General features: G+C 34.6%; 1 protein-coding gene across 1 annotated transcript in view; it reads right to left on the reverse strand.

Moving 5' to 3' along the window:
• Window positions 1-289: 289 nt before the first annotated feature.
• Window positions 290-26,176, reverse strand: part of BGLU42 (beta glucosidase 42) — a 54,042-nt gene continuing 28,155 nt past the window's right edge. Inside the window, exons 8-13 of the mRNA XM_088220444.1 lie at window positions 17,090-17,205; window positions 1,722-1,936; window positions 1,613-1,647; window positions 1,280-1,382; window positions 829-931; window positions 290-712 (exon numbers count right to left, since the gene is read on the reverse strand). Coding sequence (XP_088076570.1) covers window positions 517-712; window positions 829-931; window positions 1,280-1,382; window positions 1,613-1,647; window positions 1,722-1,936; window positions 17,090-17,205 — 768 coding nt within the window. The 3' untranslated portion in view covers window positions 290-516. The remainder of the gene's footprint in view (window positions 713-828; window positions 932-1,279; window positions 1,383-1,612; window positions 1,648-1,721; window positions 1,937-17,089; window positions 17,206-26,176) is intronic.

The raw sequence follows: 26,176 nt of genomic DNA on the forward strand, positions 1-26,176 counted from the left end.
GTGAAAATAGAGAAAATAGATCTACGTAAAATTGACATGATGGATTATCGGCCAAACTATGCTAATGTCAAAGCCCTATGTGCCCTTTTTAGGTCTAATAGAGTATTACCATTTTATTAAATGTTTTATCAAGGGTGTGTAATTCCAAGTAGTCTTTTGACTGACATTTTGCCGAAAAAGACACCCTCAAATTGGGTCATAAACTGACCAAGGCCTTCGAAAGATATAGATTTTTAAGAACAAAGGTGGATTATTTATATTGTAATAATTACCAAACATTGCAATACTCTTAACAAAACTACAATATGATTTTTTTATTATTGATAATTACTAATCTATTTCATTTCCATAATATATCATCAACATTCATTCTCTATGCTTTTTATTTAATTACTTGTTCAATGAAGACACGAGAGAGCAACAAGTAAAAGTGGAAGAATTGACAGCATCAAGGTTTCACTTATGCTGCTCGTATGGTTACATAATATGCTTATGATATGATATATGCTCGTATGGTTACTCTTCTTTACCATTTTTCCCCTCATCACCTTTTAGAAATCGTAGGAACCAATAAGCAGAAGACTTGGGGTGCCGAGTAAGCCCATTCTTGTAATCCACATATATTAAACCAAATCGCTTCGTAAAGCCTTGAGCCCACTCGAAATTATCTAATAACGACCACGCAAAATACCCCCGTACATCCACTCCGTCACTGTAAATTTATATAACGCCAAAAGAAAAAAAGGCATAAGCATGCAGTATCACTACATGTCTACATATCTGCATTTCCAAATTATACAAAATAAGTCTAGAAAGTGAGTGACTAACTTGATTGCCTTAGCAACAAAGGCAAGGTATTCCTTAAAATAAGCAATTCTCCATTTGTCGTCTAGCATCTGTGGAGACGAATCATTATATTCTTCATCCATACCTGTTAAGGAGCAGAATGGAATAGTTCGGGTAAAATGGAAGACAAATAAGCACATAGCTTTTACAAAATAAGAAGATTTGTTAACGCATTTCTTGCACTGTGAACTGAGATCTATAATTCAAGTACATTGATTGTAACTTCATTCCTAAGGAGCATCGTCAGAAATCAATACCAGGTAACCAAATAAATAAATAAATAAAGAAACCCCTCTCAGGACTAACTGACGAACTACCATGAAAGTCCCCACTCAAGAACAACACAGATTTTAATTACCAAACTGATAAAACACTTGATGCATATAAGAGCAGACAAAAACAAACTCAAATTATCAACTCATGAATGCCATACCATTCTCGGTAATATATATTATGGGATTGTTGTATGTCTGTGCTATGTAATTGAGAGTTTTCTGGATGCCCCAGGGAACAATATAGAGCCAGTCTGAGGCTGCCTGCCATGTATACAAATCTTTTAGCAGACTGGAAAGGATAGAACATCCCTGAGCCAAAACAAAAGCAAAAAATGTGTTTCTACTAGTGGGCATGCACTGATCTAGTTGTTAGGCTGCCTATCTATGTGTATGAAGCTGTTCGTTTGCATGTTTATGTCTCCCTGTATTCATGTCAGATACAGATATACATATATACATATAATAGACAGAGAGAGAGAGAGAGAACATACTCTTTTACCAATTGCTTCACCACCTTCCAATTGAACTGACGACAGGAAATAACATTATTTAGGAGAACTACTATGTACAAACTTTCAGCAATAAGCTAGTTGACATTACCAATTCTCTCCATCTGCTGTGCTTTATACACATCACCTTCTTCAGGGGTATTTTCCATGTGAGCAATAAACCTTGATGTGTAGTGATTCAATCCAACAAAGTCTATTGAGTTTTCAAGTAACTTTTTATCTTCCTGCGAAAATTTAGGGAGTCGATCTCCAACTTGCTCACGCATAGTTTGAGGATAATCTCCATAACAAAGGGGATTCAAGAACCTATAAATAGCTAGAGACTCATTACCACAGAAGTGACAGGAGAAAATATTCAACAGAAAAGGTAGAAAATTCAGTAGGAATGGAAGTAGAAAAGATTTCTTGATCTCTTCCAATATATGAAACTTTCACGTGAATCCTTTAACTGCTTTCGGATCTTTTAAATGTTTATCTAATCTACCATGCCCAATTGGACCAAATATATGGTGATACTAGTAAAGGTAGCTGTTCTTTTCAGGATCATTAGTAAAGGTAGCTGTTCTATAAGAAAAGAAAATTTATTAAAACGAAATATATCTATCTAGACCAACAAAACCAAGAAATAAAGAGAAGGAAAAAAAGCAAAAAGGAAAAAAGATTAATATAATGAAGTAGTTCAATCCTTTTGCAAGTTGACAACATAATCTCTTGAACTAATCAGGAGTCGTAACCTACAAAGAAGCCAGAATAACAACTCTATCCCTGTTTGATGGCTGACAATGCTGCTGGGAGATACTTGCCTTATGTTTTAAATTCTAACTACAAAACCAAATTATAAACTTGTTAAATGATCTGCGTTGAATTTAATGGGACAAGAGAAGGGTTGTGAAGCCCAGTACAACTAGTGGCCCAGCCCAGAACAACAGGCTCAGGCAGAGTCAGAGCTTTCAAGGGGCTCCAGGGGTCATGGTCCCCCAAATTTTTTTTTTGAAATTTTAATATATATAATTATTTTTAAAATTTAATAAAAAATAATATAATATAAATATTATCATAAAACTCCACTAGTTCTTATTGTTAAGAAAGTGATAAATATACCAACAAAATTTGTCTCTCTCTAACATGTCTAAAGATATAAAAGAGTTATCTAATATAAAGTTTCTGTTACTTCATCATGAAAAATGAACAAAATCTTAATAATGTTTCTTTAAATTTTCATATTCTTCTCTCTTTATAGTTAATCTACAAAATCTTATCTTTTTAAATTAAAATTTACTGATAATTTATGCATAATATTTAGTTTTAATTAATTTTTCAACTGAAGATCTTAAATCTTGATATTTAAATAAATAAACATGATGAGAGATTACTCTAAATTATTCATAAATTACTATATACAATTGAATGAGTTTAGTGGGAGCAGTAGGAGCATTTAACCTCACTGAAAGTCAAAACATATAACATTTGCATAAATAGTTAAGTAAAATAAAGATTTAGGACTTATTTCACCATAGGGACTATGCCCCTGCACTCTTATTTTTCCCGTAAGAAACATATATATTACCGCACCTTAAAATAATTTTGCTTCATTATTGATTTAGGAAAAAATTACCACATTTATCCTTGAATCATTCAACATGTTACAATTAGTTCTCAAAATTTTTTTCTTTATCACATTTATACTCAAAAAAATTATTTCAATTCATGATCTTTTCACAGAATTCTACAAATTTTGATAGAAAATAACAAAAAGTTTTCTATTTCACCTATATTTTGTTTTATATCAAGTTTGAAAGTTATAGTAACTAAATATTAACATTGATACAATTAAGAAAAACAGTTTGTTTCTTTTATTTAAGTCATGCAGATGAAATAACAAGCATTCCATAAGAAAGAAAAGGCCTGTAATACACATTTAAATATTTTTTTTTTTTCAATTCATATTCCCGAATATTAAAATTATATTTTTAGGTAATTTTTTGTCACTCGCAAACAGCGATAACTTTTGCTATTTATGTAAAAAGTTTCACTTAATCACATTTGAAACAATTTTTAAGTTATGAATTCAAATTGGAAATGAAAAAGTTTTAAAACTGTTAGAATATTATAAAATATTTTCTATATATGATAGTATGATTATCTTTCCAAATATGTAAATTTAATTAGAAAAAAAATTATTAGGATAATTTATATTGATTACCATATATGAATCCGTCTACATATATATCTATCCCTTCTTCTGTTTCAATAAAACATAAAAAAATATTCAGTATTCATTTCCCTAATTCTTATATGGTATCAGAACTAGGGTTAGGGTTAGAGTTTTAAGAGTCAAATTTCATCAGACTAAAAGAAGGGTTAAACAGCCCATTCCCGGCGTCGGATAAAGACAACCATCAATCTCTGACCAGTTCAGAGTGCGGTCAGCATGGTGGTGTAAACAGGAGAAGCCGAGAAAGCGGTTTGCACGGCAATTTGAGGTTGCGTGCAGCGAGACTACCGAAGGAGAGCATTCCCGTGCGTTGTTCGGTTCCCGTCAACAGAGGGACTCGGTTGACCAACTCTGTGCACGAAACCAGAAGGCCGAAGGAGAAAAAGGCGCAGCGGAGCAGATCGCGTGACAACAAGTAATTCTCCGCTCTCCGACACGATTTTGGCTGTTTCTGCAAGCGCTATTTCAGATTAGGGCCAACATTGGAGTTCTGTGGTGATTTCCAGCCAAAAGGAGGCAATTTGGTAGTTTCAGACAGCGGCGTGTGTAACTCCGACGGCGGCGCAGATCTCCGATGGTTGATAGTAAGCTTTTGGTAGGGTTGTTGATACCTGTACGTAAAGAGATACTCTGTTTTCTCAAATTTTCTGGTATATTTGTAGTTTTTTTGGTACATCTCTACCTGCTGTATTTTAGTATTTTTGAATGACAATTTGTAGATATTTTCGTGTTAAGAATGAGTGATAACAAGTTTTCGATGAGTGAGATAGTCCCGACCACGTCAAAGATCACTGAACATAAATTAAATGGTACAAATTATCTGTAGCAGAGCAAAACTATTAGAGTTTATGTACACAATATTGATAAGAATGATCACTTGACTCAAAACCCTTCCACTGATGGAACTAGGCAAATCTGACTAAGAAATAATGCACGATTGTTTCTGTAGATCAAAAATTCAATTGACAGTGAGATAATTGGCTTAATTAATTACTGTGAGTTTGTTAAAGAATTGATAAATTATTTAGAGTTTCTGTATTCAAGTAAAGGAAATGTGTCCCACATATATAATATTTGTAAAACTTTCTATCATGCTGAGAAGGAGGCCAAATCTCTTACGGCCTACTCTATGGAATTTAAAAAGACCTATAAAGAGTTTAATGTACTTTTGCTGTTCAGTGCTAATATCAAGGTACAACAAATAGATAGACCTCTGGCTATAACGAGTTTTTTGGCTAGTCTTCCATCTGAATTTGAGATTGCTAATCTCAAATTTTACATGATTCCGAGATCACATCTCTTCAGAAAGTTTTCAGTAGAGTGTTACGCACACACACTATTACATCTAATCAGCATGCTAATGTTCTTATTGCTAGAGGAAGAGGAAGAAATAATAACAGGGGAGGAAACAGAGTAATGGATAGTTGGTATTTCTTCTGATGTGTCTTCTGAACAAATTGATGATGGTATGCCTCCAACTCAAGAATAACCGCTCATTATTCATGTTTATTCCAGAAGACAACAGATTAATGATACATGTTTTGTACCAGCTTCTTCATCATCTGATCTTTCCACCCATGACCTTAATTTTCCCATCTATCTTCATAAAGATATGTCAATACACCCTTCCTCATTCTATTTATCCTATTGCTAACTTCACTTTATATGATCATTGGTCTCATTCGTCGAGCTCTTTAATTGCTTCTATAGATTCCATTTTCATACCCAAAACAGTTAAGAATGCTCTGAATCACCCTGTTTGCCGTAATGCATGCTTAAGGAGATAAATACTTTTGATAATAATCATATCTAGGATTTGATAGATTTGCCCAAAAGAAAAAAAGTTGTGGGGTGGAAATGAGTATTTGCAGTCAAAGTGAATTTTGATGGCTCTATGGTGAGACTTAAAACTCGATTGGTAGCAAAATGTTATACTCAAATTTATTGGATAGACTACTTTGATACATTCTCTTCAGTGACAAAACTTACCTATATCCGTTTATTCATATCTATTGTAACCTCTAAAGACTCACCCTTACACCAGCTAGACATTAAAAATGCATTTCTTTATGGTGATATCTTAGAAAAAGTGTATATGAAGCAATTACCTGCGTTTGTTGCTCAGAGAGAATACGGGAAAGTTTGACATTTGAATAAATCTTTCTATAGTCTGAAGCAGAGTCCCCGTGCGTGGTTTGACAAGTTTAGGAAGTAGTCTGTGAATTCGAATTGAGGAAGAACAAGTGTGATAATTCAGTCTTCTATAAACAATCAACAACTGATATTATACTTCTTATTGTTTATATTGATGATACTGTGATTACAGGAGATGACCATGTAGGAATATCCTCTCTCAAATCATTCCTGCATACCAAGTTTAATACCAAAGATTTGCAACAAATAAACTATTTCTTGAGGGTTGAAGTAACAAGAAGAAAGAGATTTTGTTATCTCAGAGGAAGTATATACTTGATCTACTTGTAGAAACAGGAAAGCTGGGAGCTAAGCCATGCAATACACCTATGATACTAAATGTACATTCCACAAAAGATGATGGTGATCCCTTTGATGATCCAGAAAAATGGAGGTGACTTGTTGGGAAATTGAATTACCTCATTGTGATTCGTCCAGATATTGCATATCCTCTCAGTATTACAAGTCAACTTATGTATATACCTACAATTAAACATTGGGAGGTTCTAAAATAGATTCTGTACTACTTAAAAAGTGTCCCGAGACTCGGCATAATGTCTAAAAATCACGGGCATACATTGAATATTTTACAGATGTTGATTGGGTTGGATCGAAAATTGATAGCAAGTTTACTATGAGCTATTGTGTTTTTATTGGTGAGAATCTCGTATTATGAAAAAATAAGAAGCAAATAGTTGTATCCCGCTCAAACGCAAAGTTTGAATATAGAGTTATGACTTAGTTCATATGTGAAGTCTTATATCCTACATCTTTTAGAAGAAATGGGTTTGAATCCCACATCTCCTGCAAGACTTTGATGCGATAATCAAACTGTCCTTCATATTGCCTAAAATCCTGTATATTATGAGAAAACCAAACATATTGAGATTGATTGTCACTTCATCTGAGAAAATATTTAGAAAAACTTTGTATACTGGTTATGTGAAGACAAGAGAACAACTTGATGATATATTCATAAAACCTCTGAATGGAACACAGATTGAATATATTTGGAACAAACTGGGTATGATTAATGTTTATACTTTAGCTTGAGAAAAAATGTTAAAATATTATAAAATATTTTTTATACATTATACTTTAATTATTTTTCTAAATATGTAAGCTTAATTAGAAAGAAAATTATTAGGATAATTTATATTAATTACTATATATGAATCCGTTTACATATATATATATTTCTACTTTTATTTCAATAAAACATAAGAAAATATTTAATATTTCTTTTTCTAATTCTTACAAAGACTAAAGTACCATATAATCTATATTTCGAGATAAACTTTCTAAATGCCCTTGAATATATATATTTATATATATATGATGTCACATTATAAACATTCTTTTATTGGCTTAAATTATAAATATCATAACAATTTTTACAAATCTTTTTCAAGTAAATTTTACGAATCATATATATTTTAGTATTGGCCCCTCCAATAAAAAGTTTTAAGGTCTGCCACTGGGCTTGGGCCAGGACCAGTAAACTATTTTAGTATTTTAATCTATTTTTAGATATTTTAATATCAACATATAATTAATTATTTCCAAAACTAGGTAGGTGAGACATAGGTAGGTTGGCTCGAAAGGGTTGGCCAACCAAGACCCCCCTAACTGGGCTAGGCCAGGCAGGGCTCAGCCAGCTTAATGTCTAAGTTCGGCCATGACAGGCATGAGACTTAGCAGCCTAACCTATTGATAGGTCTCCAGCAAAAGGAGCACCTCTCAAGAAGGCCTTATAACCTTGTTATTTTCGTTGCTGCCAATCTTTGAGATTGTGGATTAGGAAAGGGATTCCTTTTTTTATTAATTTTGACAAAAAGTTTCACCATTATAAGTTATCAAATCCTTATTTCCGATTTTTTAACGGTTTTGTCAACTTCTAAACTTATAAGTTTTCTTTTACCAAATACTCACTATTTCTGTAGAATTGAAGTAAAAAATATACATAAATATCTATAGATAGCTTATAACTCAAAAGCATTATTTACGTAGGGAAAGGGAGGATAAGTTGGTTTGGTCTGTCAAGGTGAATGTTCTTTTCTTTGTAAAGTTCTTTAGGCTCTAGATGTCAAGGGGGTTGATAGGGCAATAGAGAATCCAGTGTAGGGGTTGGAAAAAATCAAGGATCACCTAAACGTTAAAATATTTGCATGGAAAGCATTGAAGGGTCGGGTTCCTATCTTATGTTTACTATCGTTTTGTTAGGCCAAACGTTCTAATAAGATCCTATTTATATGGTCAGTGAGGAGCTTGTTGCTCATGCTCCGTCTCATTGGAGGTGGGCTTGGTTAGTGTGTGGCAAAGTGCCTCCCGTGGCGGACCATTAACCGGCAATAGGTCAATTTCTTGGGTAATTTATGTCTTCGTGCATTTTGCGTCCAACTATGGTAGGAAGATGATATATTTGGTCTTTTTTTTATTACGTGATAAACCAGTCAATTCGGCTGGCTAGAAATGCAAGAGCACTTGGTGAGTGTGTTGGCCATGCTCAAATTAAGTTAGGGCCACTTGGTGCAGCTGGTGCTTATATTATGCATCGTGAAGTACTGTTAAAATAATATTTAAGTAAAAGTAGTTTTAGTTACGAAGTTTTTCTGTGTTTCGTGAGACTATATATAAAAAAGGTAAAAGTTGTGTTTGGTAAAAACAAGCAGACATTGAAATTCCCAAAAAATGCATAATAAGGGAAAAAATATTTGAATAATTTTAATTATTTCCCACTTAATAAATTTCAGAGATCTGTATCCTTCTTAAAATGTATATTTCTTATATATATTATATTTATATATATCTATATAAAAGCAACTGCATATATATACTGTGTGCTTGAGAGCAAGAAGGAAAAAGGAAGAAGAAAAGAAGAATAAGAAAGAAGAGGAAGAATGCATAGCTGCAGGTGAGTGGGGGCTGGTGTTCCGCCTGCTGCAGCAGCATCCGATGCTTGGAGGTTGTTATCGTGAGAGGGAGTGTGGACACGAATATACATTTTCTTATATATATAAGCAACTGTATATATATATATAATTGCTTGTGTTATGTACATCTTATAGCTGCAGGGGTGAGGGTGGGCCAGAGCTCCACCAGCAGTAATGGTGTTTGGCGCTTGGGATAGCTAAGGTAAAAAAGGGCGTGTTAAGAAGAAGAGATGTCTTTTGGTTTTGATTATAAAGGGATAAATTTGTAGTTTGTAATTTAATTAAGGATAATATTGGACATGAAATGTTGAAAGTAGAAACAATTTTCTACAACCATGTATTTTTAGCTTGTGTTTACACAGATCAATAACATATTTTAGTTTTATCTTTGACCAATGTATCATCAATTTTACTGGGTTTGTTGAAAGTGCTTTAACACTGTAATCGATGCAGTCAAAAGTTGAAACCAAACAGGCTCTTAGCTTTTACAACTAGAGCAGTTTTATAACTTTGTTGGTTTCTCTCTTGATATCTTCTTATGTACATGTCTTCAATAGACTTGTGTAGCTCTGTTTGACGCGGAAGGGATGGAGAATGATCGTTTTAACTACAGGAACTTCGCAAAACATTACAATCAGAAAACTTAACCACCTAATTAACCTTCTCTACTTGAACCACAACCAATAAAATTGATTGCAAACCAAGGTAACTGAAAAAATAAAAAGAAATTGAAAAGACGCCATGACTTACCCGATAACTCAATTCAAGATTTCTTACCTCAACAAGGCGGTCTGAAGTTCTCTAACTTGAAAACACTTGAAGAACACTCACACAAAATTAGCAAAAGCTAACTTGAAAATAAATCATAAATTTTATTGATCTCAAAATTGAAAATTGTAAGTTGTGATTACAAGCCAAATAGTGAAACCTTTTTATAGGTTTCAATTTTCTAATACGACTAGAAGTAGGATTGCATATTCCTATTTGAATTCTTAAACATACTTAGACTAGAAAATAATAAATTAAAATATTAAAATATTATATTCCTAATCTACACTCAATAAAATAATCAAAATAATTAAAATAAATACTTGAGAAAGAACTCTTCTCTCTTGGCCAATCTCCATGTGATCATATCCTCCTTTGGATTCCAAATTTGAGTAGAATTTCTCTTAATTTTCAGCATAGGAATCACATGGGGAAAAGGAAAAGGAAAGGGATTCCTTTTCAGACACCAACTCCCTTTGCTTGCATGCTCCACCCGCGCGGGCAAGTTTTCCCGGTTGCGTGCAGCCTACGCGTGTGTCGCTCCCCTCTCCTGCACAAGCTCACGGCTTTAGCGTGCGCACTACTTTTCCCGCGCGCTCAACATGCTTCCATGCGTGCATGTGCGGCTTGGATGCAGGCTACTCACCCCGCACATGTGCCTTCACGTGCGCGGCCAATGGCCCTCCAAGTCCATGCTATGGCTTGGGCTTCCTCCCCTTGGTGCGAACACCTTGGGCCGAGCCTCTCCTTGGCCATGAGACTTTGATGTGCCCTTGGTTTGGATCAAGGCTTGGTCCACTTCCTTTTATGTAAATCTCCAAGCCAAAGGGTTTCTTGGGCCTTTATCCCACCTCCTTGATTTGTTTTGGACTTTCTTTGTGGACAATCCCGTTTAGGAAAGTATCTACGAGTAACCTTACTTTCCTGTTTGAGATAATTCTGTTTAGGAAACGAAGCATATCCTGCATATCCTGCATTGCTGTCCTCCTTGATGTGGCAGATAATCTTCACTCAGGGGCACTTCCTAACGCGTTCTTGAGGCATGCTACTGTGTGATCACTTACGGCCTCTCGCTGCCTTATATCCGTGAATGCTCGGATTACGAAAATATTCTCCTATGTGGGACTCCCACTTTTCACAGGGATTGTTCTCGTTTATGGTCACATCAGAGTTCTTCATTGGCCTATCCAGTGAATTGGCATCCTCTGAAGGGTGTTGGAACCTCTAATATTGATGGTTGGACATGGAGCAAACAAAACCCTACAAGTATTGGAGGCATGCTGAGGGATTGGAATGGGAAATGAGATATGTATTTCAAACATTGGGATTATTGACTCCATTGCGAAACCTTTTTGCGATTATAAGGAAGTATTGCTCTTAATAGCAAACTGTGAAGATGTTGCTGCATTGGATCGGGTGGTGGAAATGACTCCAGAGTTGTACTCTCTTGAGTTATAATGGGTTGTTATAGGTTCTCAACTAAGTGACTAATGAAATAAGATTGATGATTGCTAGGATTGACAACGTGTCATTTTCTGCATGTTAAAAAAGAATGTAATTATTGGCTATTCTTTTTCTAAAAGAAAAGGACTTCGTAGAATTCTCGATATCATATAGTGGCTCTGATAGTAGGCAAGATTGAGCTGGGATTATGAGACTGGGTTTATGGATGGCAAGTGGTTAGGTTCAAGGCAGGTTTCATAAAACAAACTTGACCTAGGCAAGGCATAAAACAGAGAAACCTGAACTCACCCTGGATCCGGAGTATGTTTATCAAAGTATCACTAATTGTTGGCCTGAATTGCTTTCCGGTTAAACCTGTTCCTATCTCACCAGCCTTCATCTCTCATTTTTCTTCTCTCCCTCAGTTTCCATTTCTTGTTCATCTGTTGTCTTTTCAGAGCAGTGTGCAACAGAAAATAGAAGAGTATCATTAAAGAAAAAAAGGGTTGTGCCAAAGTGCAGAAGAATATACAGAGTGCACAGTTAAAAAAAAAGAGCACTGTGCACCAGCAACAGCAGAACAGATGCACGAAGAAACCAAAATTTTCATTAAACAAAAAATGCAGATTATTGAGGCAACAAACTCGTTAAACAACTGAACAAATCATTTTATTTTTACAAATTGATTAAATAAACAAAATCCAAAGAAATTCATAAACATATTACACAAAAAACCAAAAAAAAAACCTTAAACTTGAAATCCAACAGAGAGAGCAAGAGAACAGACAATGTTATGTCTTTAGCACATATTTTAGACTATTTATCCCTTATATATCTACATATATATATGTATTATTCTTTTTTGAAATAGCATATATATATATATATATGTCTCCTCTGCTTCAACAAAAATCCACTAACCAAACATAGAACAACAGAAATCAATGCAAAAAAGGTTCAGCATCCAACCTTTTTCTTTGTTGGAACGGTCGCAGGTTTTTCTGCACCACTAGATGGGTTTCTGTTTTTAAGGCTGCAGGATCTTTTTGGGATGCGCTGGTTTCTTCTTGAGTTTCGAGAGTGATCAGTTTGAGAGTTGATTATGTGAGCTTTTGAGTAATTGATGAGAATGTGTTTTCTAGTCTTTTGTCCAGGTTTTTATGTAGCTGCTGAGCTCTTGCAACTGCTATAGGTGATCAGATCAGGTCTCCTTGTAATCCATGTTTATATTTAAAATTTCTGTTAGCAGAAGGTCCCCCTCACGATTATATGTATCATCCATATGTGTATCTGCTATGGATGCATCAGTTTTGATATGTCAGTTAGCTGCACTGCCATTTCTGGGAAAGCAGGAAAGTTTGAATTAATATTGGATTGTGCATCTGAAGCATGTGTCTGATAATTGCACTAGGTGTACTATCTATATGCTTAAGTTTATGTCTTCATGCTTGGAGGTGTCCTGCTGGCTGAGCTTTGCTGTGCACTTATGCTTTTGGACCAGGTTGCTGGTGCTTTTCTGCAGTGCTGTTCTTCTTTAGATGTCTTTTCCGAAATCCAGAACCTGATAGTGACTTAAGTTCAGATTTGATCCTTCTGGTTTCAGGGGGCAAGGGTTCCTTCTTAATAGAATTTGCAGACAATCATGCATTAGAGGTCAGCTGGTTTAACTTGGCTGCTACAGTCGGTTTTTGTACATCTTGGCTCCTAGTTATTTAGGAATCCAACAAAACACATGGTATTGAACTGATACTGATCAAGGTTCCCTCACCCAGATAAGCAATGGGCCAAGACAAAGGAATACACACAACCGACCCAATGAAACCCTTGCTAACTTGATCTTCAACACTAATGCTCCCAAATTGACTAGGGAAATCAAGGGAGCAAAACAAAACACAACTTAGATCCCTTGGCAGTTCTATGCGTCTCTATGAGAGAAGAGAAGGTCAGCTCTGGCAAGAGCCTTACAATTTGCATCAGATCGTAAATTTAAATTCTTTTCAATTCAATAAGTCTATTCATCTTCTGTCGTTTTCTTATGAAAAGCAGTTATTAAGGGATGAGTTCCCTCAGACTGAAGAATCAATTATTGGCAAATCAACATGGTTTGGTTTCAGCATTTATAGCAGTCAATTTTCTGAGGTGATGCAGCTGGGTAGACCGTTTGCCAATAATAAATTTCTGGCTTTCATTGAGTTCGAAAGTATCCATGACGACTTCATCTTAGTTTTTACATCTGCAGATGATTTATGCAGTCAATACAAATTTGCTTTCACACTACAAGGATCCAAAACCAGAGGAAAAAAATAACTGACTAAAAAGAAAAAGATTTGCTATTCCCAAAAAAAAGGAAGGATTTGCTATTTGCAATGTTTGTCTCTCTACTGGATTGAGTAATTCCCTACTCCTATTGCCACTTTTTGGCTGCACAACGGGTTTTGATGCTTGAGGACAAGCACCTTTTTAAGGGAGGGTGCCACATGGCTACAAGAACAAAATCGTTTCATTTTATTTATCTAGTTATCTGGTTTTACTAGATGATATAGATAGTTATTAGGATAAGTGTGAAGGTAGTTTCCAAAATATATGGAATAAATGTGTTGGTAGATTTTAGGATGGGGGGGCAGTTAAGTAGGTAGTTTCTAGGATGTGGGGTAGTTACTTTCAACTAGAGACATTATTATTCTTCCAAGTTATATTTTCTTATATAAAACAAAATTTTTATCGAAATAAGATATGTAGAAAAATTTGTCAAAAAAGTTCACTAAGCACTTTAAACTCCTGGAGATCATTAGATTCTCTCTTCACGAGCTCATACTACTAACAAAATCTATAACTAGATCCTAAGAAAAAATAATAATAAATAGTGTCAATTGCAAACTAGAGATGGGAGACTAGAACATCATCCCCCCACACGCTAAGCCCTCTCACAAACCCAAGACAGCATCCACTAAGGAATTAGAGATAATAATTCAAGTTAAATGACTAATTTAATATCATTAAGAAAAAAAGATTATTGAATTAAAAATTATAATTTCCCATGTAATTTATATTTTTAAAAAGTTTGTATAATTGAATTATGACAAAATACTTCGTCAATAGCTTTTTAATTAAAGATAATGAAATTTCCTTTTGGTTATTTTGAAAGAGCTTACAAGCTACCATTTTATCAATTGAGTAATAGGACATATGTTATGAACCTAGTAGATCATAACATCCAGTTGTTAAGAAGAAGAGAGAAGAGTGATTGAGGAAGCTAAGTCTTTGTTTGGTGGAATTTCTAACGTGCCACCAAAGATTTCTTTAGAGTTCCGCTGGAACAGTTATCTGCCACATATCAGTAATAGCAGATTTATATGACTGCCACAGGTTTGTTTAAAGTTTTGTCATGTTAGTTTACTGATACATAAGTTATGGCAGATTTAATGCATTTCATCTGGTTGTAAGCATAAAATCTATTTTGCAGTAACTAAAGGATTAGAGAAGAATTTAGAAAAAGTTTCTTAAGTACTTTAAACACTAGAAGATTGTTAGATTCTCACTGATGGGCCCATTACATTAATTTATCTGCATAACAAGTATGGACCATAAAAACGTAACTTCATGTTATCTCAATAACAGTTCAACAGTTCAATTGTAAACAAACTCGTACAACTTATAAACTGTGAAAGAGCTTATAGGATCCTACATTTTAAAGCTAAGTCAAACATCCTTTTCATACAATGTTAATGATTTATCATTGACCAAACCTTTCTACTTAACTTATTTTTTTATTTTACTAGGTTTTCTACGTTTCCCATTTTTGATGTATTTTGGTGCCTATAAATTTTGTATCCTAACTTAGTTATTAGGTAGACTACTTATAATTATTATTCAAATGTTAAGATAGTGTTTTGATTATTGAGGTTTCAGATCTCCAAGTTTTGTTCTTAATAAAATTTCCTTAAGTTTTCTTTCCAAATTCTCTTTATCCTACATCAATTGGTATCAGAACTTAAAATCGATACACCACATTTCCTAAATTTTCCCAACACAAGCCTACTGCCCAATGCACCACCAAGAAGCTGTTTGAGTATCTAAGCCACTTTAGGAGATGTTTTTTTTATACTGTTGTAGCTTATCTTCTTCCTACAATTTTTGGCAGTAGCTTTTGCAATTTTGTTGGAGAACTTGGGATGGACTGAACTTGTAGTTGCTTCATATAAGATTTTCTACTTTGAAACTAGGTTAATATTTCAAAACCCATGCATTATACCTATATTTCTCATAGTTATACCTTCATCTAACTATTTAAAAAAAAAAGAAAAAAACCCACACAACCTACCTTCTTTTAGTCTCCCCTTACATTTATTTCAAAGTGAAAAATTATTAAGCCTCATTGTGCATTCTTGCATTATTACTTTAAGCAATCATAGCAAATTCATCATTCATGAGAATTTTCAGTTCCCTCTTAAACAACATTTGTGAACATTCATCTGTGCAAGCTAATTTCTCTCCTTACAAGACTAAACGAATAGGTCAGCACTGAAAGCTTAGAAAAAACAGTTAACATGACCCTCATCTGTGTGTGTGAGCCTCTGATGAGGATGAAACCAATCAACCTACAGACAGGCCTAGGCATTTTCTAGAAACTAAACAATCGCATCATGACTTTAGGGGAGGAAACAATCACCAACAATCTAGATACAAGATCCTGATGTCTTCCTAGATTGGCTAGTCAGCATGGAAGATTACTTTGAATGGTGTGAGAGGAGAGACATAGAAAGAGTTCGATTTATAAAGATTAAATTGAGTGGGTCAACCAAAAAGTTTTGGCAAGTTATCCAGCTCAATCATGATCATTTAGAGGAGCCCCTTGCAACTCAATGGAGTATGATGAAACAGAAGCACAAAGAAAAGTATTTACCAACCTACTATAGAAACAATCGATTGACAGATTACTTAAACAGTTGATTTCTAGTGTAAGTGATAACATGTTTAAGTTTGAAGAATTACTAATTAGGTGTGGCCTCGAAGCAAAACCCTACATTACTGTTACTATGTTTATCAATGGACTTAGGACAGACCTCAACTCTCCCGATCAGTTGGAAGATGTATACATTAGAGCTTTAGAAGTTTGAGAAGTGCAATAGGAATCCTGTAGTTTGCTGTACAGGCTACCAAGAGCCACGACCAACTCAGTCAACGGTACAAGATGACATTCATAAAAATGATGAATTTAGATCTCCAATCCTTGCCTTACGGTTGCCCATTGTTTTGTTCCTTGTCCTAGGGGCTATTCCATAGAAACTCGTGGGTCGCCTATCCAATGTCACAAATGTCAAAAGCAAGGACATATTACCTCTTGTTATCAATAATTTATTTTGTGTAATAGTTGATTTTTTATTAGGTTCTTAGAGTTATTTTGTTGATTCTTAGCGAACATTTCAATTTATTTTGTAAACTTCTATAATTATATAATTCAAAGGAAATATTTATTTACAGTATTATTTTCATTTAATATTGAATATGTTTAATCATTTTTTATTGTATTATTACCTATAAAAGTACATTAAGATGCACTTTCGACCAAAAATAATAAGGAAAGATATTATAGTCACTTGTTGCTAGTTCCAATCTCTTTGAATTTCATTATCATGGAACTAAACATAGTAATATGATTGTAATTAGTCATTCCTAGTTGCTAACCAACCAGCAATTTCATTAAAGTTTTATTCTATTGCCACCAAATTGTTATTCCATCATAATCTCATTCTGCCTGACTAACCAAATGACCTCTAAGTTCTCTCTCTCCCACCTACCTTACCAGTTATCACCTTCCATCCATCAATTCATCTATCTGTGAGATGTTTTGGCCAAGTACCACATTAATGAAATAAATAAGATTGGTTAGATTTAGGGATAAATTACCATCCGAGTTGAAAATCCAGGCGCCTAGCTGCAGCCAACTGATCTTCAATTTTGTCTGAATTAGGCTCTGCCCATTCGCAATCCACCGAAATGCCTACTTGTCCCCCCTGCTTATCCTGAAACAAGACAAAGAACATTGGCACCCGGAAACATGGAACTTAATTTGATGAATTGAGATACACAGGTAAGTAAAACCAGAAAAAAGTTCATCAAAATAACACGTATATCATACTTTGGACATAACCACCTGCCTTTTCTAATGAAATGAGAAATACTATTGCAAAGGGAGAGCTGTTACAAACAAGATTGAGAGGGGAAAGGATCTTCCAACCAGAAGAGGAAAGTACTAGATGAATGACAAAATAACTATCCAAAGAGAAGAAGGGGGAGCTCTTGGGCAAAGAGAAGACCACTCTATCCCAAAACATGTGCAATGGTATCATTGCTAAAAAATTCTAGCATTTTGTTCAACCATCAAAACCACGCAAAGGGTAGAAATAAAAATTTCCTAGTCAGGGGGGACAGAGATAAACTTTGCTAATCATGGAAAATTCCATCTAAAGCAAACCATCCACACTAAGACACAAAGGAACAAACAAGGGGGTTGGGAGCACCTTTCTATGGGTCAGTATTTAGGTTAAGGGAGGCAATAAATCCTTTTTCTTTTTTTTTTGCCTCATGCACACAATTCTTTTAGAGCTGTCTACTAACTACTTTTTTAAAAAAAATTGTACTCTATTCTTTGGAAGATTTGGTCTCCATTAAAGACATAAGATAGTGCTTCTTTGGAAGGAGGTTAGGGCTTAAATTGAAGAGTCAATTTTTCCTGTGATTGTAAACTAAAATTAATTTTCTATTTAGAACTCGTACTTATTCGTTAGTTGGTGACAGAGAGAGAGAGTGCGACTGTTAACAACTTAGTTTGGCGGCCATCGGCCGGCTACTGGGGCCATCTTGACACCCTAGAATGGCAAAAAATTCCTCATTGTTGACAACAAGTCGTTTGACTTGTTGTGCAAAGGCAAGAGGATGGACGGGATGAGAATTTGTGAAAATGGTAAGGGATTTCGAACGTCAATTTCGCTCAAGAATAAAGAAGTAGACTGGCTTCTCAATGCCTTAGAAGACTTCATCTAGAATAAGGGGGGTGTTCCATGGGCTAAACACTACATGGGTTAGAATCGTGAGCTGTGAATTTCCTTTGGAACCAACAGAAGAAGAATGCATTTGGTCTTATCGGAATTATGGGAAAAGAAGGTAACACGGATATTCATACCAAAAGGTTATCAGGGGAGAGGATGGTGGCTATTCATGGTGGCGGCATTTGAGCTAGCTAAAAGATAGGTTGTTACCTTGAGAGCAAAGAAAAAGTGGAAAGGAATGAGAGAGGAGTAGACCGACTGGAAAAGGGCCAGGAAAGACTGTGGAAAACCCCATTTAACTGCCCACACTCTGCAAGAGCCATCCATTTCTCAGTGGAGGTTGGCCCGTACCTAAACAACGACACTCAACTCCAAAGGGAAGCCTAGAAATCAAGTAGGGTAGAGCTGCGACACAAAGGAAGTGGAGTTGAATCGGGCAGAAGCCCCGACCGGAAAGAAAGGGGAGATGGATTGCAAGTCTTAGCTTATATGGGGTGAGAAGAATGGGCCTAACTCATGCCAAATTGAATGGGTCCATGAGGCAGAGATGATTCTTTCATGAAGAGAAAGAAAAGTGGATCACAAGTCCTGATATAGGTGCGGATAAGCCTACAGGGAGAAGCTCGACAAAAAAAAACTAGCTGGAGGCCTGTTGGAAGTATTTTAACCTGAGGTGAGCCTTTGGGGGTTAAAGAGAGGAATGATCAAATCGCTAAAGGTGGGTCTATCGAAGGAGAGAGAGTTTACTTAGTTGATGGAGAAGAATAGAGAGATATGATATGGTGATGATTGAAAGGAGGAAGTCCCAGATCTGTCAGGTGCGCTAGATAATTAAGGAGAAGAAGAAGAATCAAGTCAGGCACTTATTGAGAACGAAACACTGGAGGATGATGATGGTAGTGAAGTGAGAGAAGTTGAAGCTATGGTATTCAACAAAGATAGTCTAGCTATGGTTTTGGTAGAGGAAGAGGCTCAAGCCGTGAAGAGTGTCTCAGCCTGAGTCTAAATGAGGATGGTTTGGAGAGCGGGAATGACGAGGGTAGTTCAGTGTGTGTTCTACAGAACATTCAGAAGTTTAGTAGGATAATGAGAGTTTCATTGGAAGACTTGGAAGATCAGGTTTTTGCTTTCTTCTCTTAAATTCACATAAGGCATGTGGCCAAAAGAAAAAGGGAGGTGAATGGCTTAAAGGGGAAGAAAAAATATGTTGAGGGAACTCCCAGAGAGTTGAAGAGACTAGAAACCTCTATAAATTATGATGACAGAAGGAAGGTGGAGGGGCTAATGGGGGATGAGGAGAAAATATCTATTTAGATGATCAGCAAAATCGTTTCATAAAATGTGAGAGGAATCAACGATCTTGTAAGAATTAGAAAAATGAATTCTAGATATTTACTTATCTTTCATTACATAGAGTTAGGGATAATATATATATAGAAGAGACATTTATATGTGAAAACATAAATCACCCCATTAATAATAGGAAATCAACTAATAATTATATAAAAATATTTCATAATATATTTTGTAATATTCTAACACTCACTCTCAAGTTTAAGCATAGTTACTGATCGTGCCCAACTTGTTATGAAAATATTTAATTCGGGTTCCATTCAAATCTCTTATGAATATATCATCTAATTGTTCTCCTATTTTCATATAATTAGAAGAAATCAAGTTCTCCTGAGTTTTTTCACGAATGAAGTGATAATCAACCTCAATGTATTTGCTTCTTTCATGGTAGCACCAGATTTGAGGCAATATGAACGCTAGCTTGATTATCATACCAAAGTTTTGTAGGTAATATGGGATTCAAACCCACTTCCAATAAGAGATGTTGTATCCATAATACTTCACAAGTGCACTGGGCCATAACTCTATATTCGGACTCTGCACTGAAGCGAAACACAGCGGTCGGCTTCTTACTCTATGATATTAGGTTCCCACTAACAAAAACACAATAATCTGTAATGGATCTTTTATCAATTTTAGATCCAATCCAATCAGTATCTGCAAAGTATTCAATGTGAGTGTGCCCATAATTGCTAAACAGTATATCAAGTTCTGAAGCACCTTTTAGATAGCACAAAATCTGTTCCAAAGCTTCCCAATATTTGACTGTAGACGCAGACATAAATTTGATAACAACACTGACAGGATATGCAATATCTGGATGAGTCGCTGTGAGATAATTTAGTTTTTCAACTAATCGTCTGTACCTTTCCGGATCATCAAGGGGGTCACCATCATCTTTAGTAAGGTGTACATTTGGTACCGTTGGTGTGTTACATGATTTAGCTTCCAACTTTCCAATTTTTACAAGTTGATTAAGTACATATTTCCTATGAGATAAGAAAATTTATTTCTTACTTCTTGTAACTTATATTCCAAAGAAATATTTTAACTGACTCAAGTTTTTAGTGTGAAACTTGATATGTAAGAATGATTTGAGAGAGAATATTTCTACACAATCATCTTCTGTAATAACAATATTATCAACATAGATAACAAGAAATATAACACCAGCTGCTGACTGTTTCTAAAAAATCGAGTAATCACACTTACTTTTCTTCAACTTGAATTTAGAGCTACTTCACTAAATTTGTCAAATCATGCACGGGGACTCTACTTCAAATCATACAAAGATTTCTTCAAATGACAGACTTTTCCATACTCTTCCTAAGCAACAAACTCAAGTGGTTGCTTCATATACACTTCTTCTAGAAAGTCGCCATGAAGGAATTCATTTTTAATATCCAACTGGTGTAAAGGCCAATTTTGAGATGCTGCAATGGAGATGAATAAACGGACAGATGTAAGTTTTGCTACTGAAGAGAAGGTATCAGAATAATCAACCCCATAAATTTGAGCATAACTTTTTGTTACAAGTTAGTAAGACTTAAATCTTGACCACAATAACATTAAGATGCTGATTGAGTGTACTAGTCTCTGTACATAACATTCTTTTGAAAACTTTCTGAAGAGATGTGATCTCGAAACCGGGTAAAATTTGAGATTTGGCAGTCTCAAATTCAGATGGAAGACCAGCCAAAAAACTCATTATGACCATCTACTCTCTGTGTGTTCATTGTCCCTGGATGTCAGCACTAAACGGAAAAAGTATAATAAGCTCCTCACATGTGTTTTTGAATTCCATAAAGTTGTGAGAGATTTGACCTCCTTCTCAGCACGGTAGAAAGCCTTACAAACATCATACATGCAAGACATATTTCCTTTATTTGAATACATAAATTTTGAATAATTCATCAATTCTTTAACAAACTCGTAGTGATTAATTAAACCAATTACCTCACTGTTAATTAAGTTTTTAATCTGCAGAAACAACCATGCATCATCTCTTAGTCAGACTTGTTTAGTTCCATCAGTGGGAGAATCTTGAGTCAAGTGATCGTTCTTATCAATACTGCATAGATAAACTCCAATAGTTTTGCTTCACTTCAGATCATTTGTGTCATTAAATTTATATTCAGTGATCTTTGACATAGTTGGGACTATCTTATTCATAGAAAATTTGTTATCTACCATTTTAATTCAGGAATATAAAAAAAATGTCACCAAGAATACCTGAACGCAATAGCTAAATATATATGAAAAACACTACAAATATATCAGAAATTCTAAGAAAACATAATATCTCTCCATGCACGGAAACCAAGAGAACCACACTGTCACCATTAGAGACCGATCGTCGCAGCACACACCACCACCGAAAATCACCAAAATACCTCCATTCGGCCGAAAATAACCGTAGAACCCAAATGCACACTTAAATCCATAATGGAGTTCATAAAATCACCTCAAATTGTGCCGAAAAACTGAAAAACGCTTGCTATCACACGATTTGCTCCATCTTGACTTTTTCTACTCCAGCCTTCTGTTTTGACTTCGTGTCAAACCACACAAAATCACCTCAAACAGACCGGTCGAGCTTCTCTTCGGGTTCTAACTTCATGCCGAGCGCAACACTCATGCAAAACGGCCTCTTCTGGCTCACCCAACGCAATAGGACCCAAAAAACCAAGAAAAAAGGCTTCCTCCACCTCTTTTGCATGCACCACCATGTCGGCCATGATCTGAACTGGTCGGAGGACAGTGGTTGACTTTCTCCGGCCCAGGAATGAGTTGTTCAATCCTTCTTTAGTCTAATCTAATTTAACTCCTAATACCCTAACCCTATCTCTGATACCACGTAAAGAATTAGGAAAAAAATTACTGAATATTTCTTGAATGTTATTCAAATAAGAGTATTCAAATAAGAATAGGGGTATATATACATACAGATGGATTCACATATGGTAACCAACATAAATTGTCTTATTAATTTTCTTCATAATTATGCTAGTATATTTAAAAATATAATCATACAAGAATATTCTATAATTTTCTAACACTCCCCCTCATGCTGGAATATAAATATTAATCATACTCAATTTGTTTCAAAGATACTCAATCTGTGCTCCATTTAGAGGTTTGTGAATATATCACCAAGTTGTTCTCATATCTTCACATAAGCAATAGCTATAAAGTTTTCTTGAATCTTCTTTTGAATAGTTACAATCTACCTCGATATGTTTGGCTCTCTCATGATACACCAGATTTGAAAATATAATCATACTATTATGCAAAGAATATTCAACAATATTCTAACAAATCTGACTCTGATTTTGATTGTGATAATATACCACCTTTAGAAGATTGTGATGATGACTTTGAGTATGCTGCCTGTGGAGAATCATTGGTTATTAAGCGAGCTCTCAATATGCAAGTTAAGAAAGAAAGTTTAGAATAAAGTAAAAATATGTTCTATACAAGATACTTTGTAAATGAAAAGGTTTGTGTCATGATCATTGATGGAGGAAGTTGTACAAATGTGGCTAGTACTGCTTTGGTGGAGAAATTGGAATTGAAATGTGAAAAGCATCTTAGACCCACAAATTGTAATGGTTAAGTGATTGTGGAGAAGCAAAGGTGATTAAGCAGGTTGTAGTTTCATTCTCCATTGGGAGATATGTTAATGAAGTATGTGATGAAGTACCGATGCAAGCTAGTCACTATTTGTTAGGTCGACCTTGGCAGTTTGATAGAAGAGTCATACATGATGGGTACACAAATCATAATTCACTTTAAATGGCATAAATTTCATACTTGTGTCAATATCTCCTTCAAAAGTGTGTAAGGATCAAATAAAAATGATTCAAACTTCAAATGGAAATTCAGGTAGTGAGGGAAGCAAAAGAAATGAGGGAAAAGAGGCAGGAAAAGAAAAGAGAAAAAGTAATAGCCCATTGGTGAATGATTGCACTAGTGAAAAAAGAAAAAGGCAAGTGCAAGAGAGAAAAGTATAATGAGAGAAGAAAAGAGTGAAAACAAACTAGATTTATATTCAAAGGAGAGGGAATTAAAGAGTGCTTATGCAAGCAAGAGAGTTTTAATAGTCCTTAGGTTTAGAGAGCTTTATTTCCCTAAAACTAACCTTAATCCAAATTCCCTTAATATGATTGTTTCTTTGTTGCTGGAGTTTGAATATGTGTTTCTTGATGAAATGCCAAATAGATTACCACTTTTAAGAAGTATTGAGCATCAAATTGATGTCATTCTTAACTTTGCAATTCCTAATAGATCATCATATAAGAGTAATCCAGATGAAACAAAATAACTCCAAAGCTAAGTGGATGAACTCTTGGCAAAAATGCATGTAAGAGAGAGCATGAATCCATGTACAATTCCTGTGCTGCTAGTTCCAAAGAAAGATGGATCATGGAGGATGCTTGTTGACCATCGTGCAATCAATAAAATTATTGTAAAGTATCGTCATCCTATTCCTAAATTAGATAACATATTAGATGAATTGCATGGTGCATGTATTTTTACAAAAATTGACCTGAAAAGTAGATATCACCAAATTCGCATGAAATTAGGTGATGAATGAAAGATTGCATTCAAAATTAAATATGGCTTGCATGAGCTGATGGTTATGCTATTTGGTTTAAGTAATGCACCTACTACATTCACATGGTTAATGAATCAAGTCTTGCATGAATTTTTTATAAAGTTTGTTGTGGTTTATTTTGATGATATTCTAATTTATAGCAAGTCTTTGGATGGTCATCTTGTGCATGTTAACTCTTCTAGAAGTTTTGAGAAAGGAAAAACTATTTACTAACTTACAAAAATATACTTTTTGCCTTGATCAAGTTGTGTTTTCAGGATTTGTTGTTAGTAGAAAAGGAGTTGAGGTTAATAGTGACAAAGTGAAAGCTATATAAGAATGGCCAACACCTAAGAATGTGTCTGATGTAAGGAGTTTTCATTGGCTGGTTAGTTTTTACAAGAGATTTGTGAAAAATTTCTCAAATATTCTTGCTCCTTTAATTGCAGTAATTATAAAGGAGGTTGGATTTAAATGGGGAGAAGAGCAAGAGCAAGCATTTAAAACTTTGAAAGATAAATTGTGTTTTACACCTGTTCTTTGTTTACCAGATTTTTCTAAAAAATTTTAAATTGAATGTGAAGCTTCTGGAATAGATATTGGAGCTGTTTTGATGCAGGATAAACGTCCAATTGCATATTTCAGTGAAAAATTAACTAGAGCACCATTGAACTATTCTACTTATGACAAAGAGTTATATGCTTTAGTTCGTGCACTGCAAGTGTGACAACATTATTTACTTGCAAATGAATTTGTGGATAGAGTTTGTCTCTCAAGCACTTAAAGGGGCAAGAAAAACTGAATAAAAGGCATGCAAAGTTGATAGAGTTTATTGAGACGTTTCTCTATGTGATTTGTTACAAGTAAGGTAAAGACAATGTAGTGGCAGATGCATTATCTAGAAAGTATGCTTTAATTTCTACACTTACTTCTAAATTGTTAAGATTTGAGCAACTCAATTATATGTATGCTACTACTTCTGATTTTTGCAATGTTTATGTTGTTTGTGAACATGCTGCATTTGATAAGTTTTATAAGCATTATGGATTTTTATTTCGTGCAAAACAATTGTGTGTGCCTACATGTTCATTGCGTGAATTGCTTGTTCATGAGTCTCATAGTGGGCGATGAATGGGTCATTTTGGTGTGCATTCAACATTCTAACTAAGCATTTTTATTGGTCAAACATACGTAAGGATGTTGAGAAACTTTGTTCATTTTATACTACATGTAAACAAGCTAAGTCTAAGTCCAAACCGCATGGTTTATACATTTCATTGTTAATTCCTACTCAACCTTAAACTGACATTTCTATGGATTTTGTGTTAGATTTGCTTAAAATTAGAAAAAGATAAAGATAGTATATTTATTGTAGTTAACAGTTTTAGTAAATTAGCACATTTCATTGCATGTCACAAAACTGACGTGCAACAAACATTGCTGATTTATTCTTTAGAGAAATAATAAGGTTACATGGTGTACCTAAACTTGTTGTTTCTAATCGTGATGTTAAATTCTTGAGTCATTTTTTGAAAAACTTTGTATGGTAAATTAGGAACTAAACTTTTGTATTCTACTACTTGTCATCCACAAACTAATGGTCAAATTAAATTTGTTAATAAAACTTTGAAATTTTTTTGCATGTTATTATTGGTAAGAATTTAAAAACTTGATAAGATTGTTTGTCATTCATTGAGTTTGCATATAATCGTTCTATTCATTCTTCTACAGGTTTTTCACCTTTTGAAATTATGTATGGCTTTAATCTATTAATTGTTTTAGATTTAATGTCGTTACTTTTAAGTGAAATTTCTAATTTAGATGGTAAGAAAAAGGCTGAAATGGTTAAACCTATCCATGAGAATGCAAGTGAGCAGATTAAAAAGAAGAACCAAGTTTATACTCAAAAGGCTAATAAAGGGCGAAAACAAGTTGAAGTTTCTGGAGATTGAGTTTGGGTACATATACGCAATGAAAGATTTCGAAAACAAAGGA

This window comes from Carica papaya, chromosome 1, assembly GCF_054855325.1.
Source record: "Carica papaya isolate Zhongbai chromosome 1, ASM5485532v1, whole genome shotgun sequence".
NCBI lineage: Eukaryota > Viridiplantae > Streptophyta > Magnoliopsida > Brassicales > Caricaceae > Carica > Carica papaya.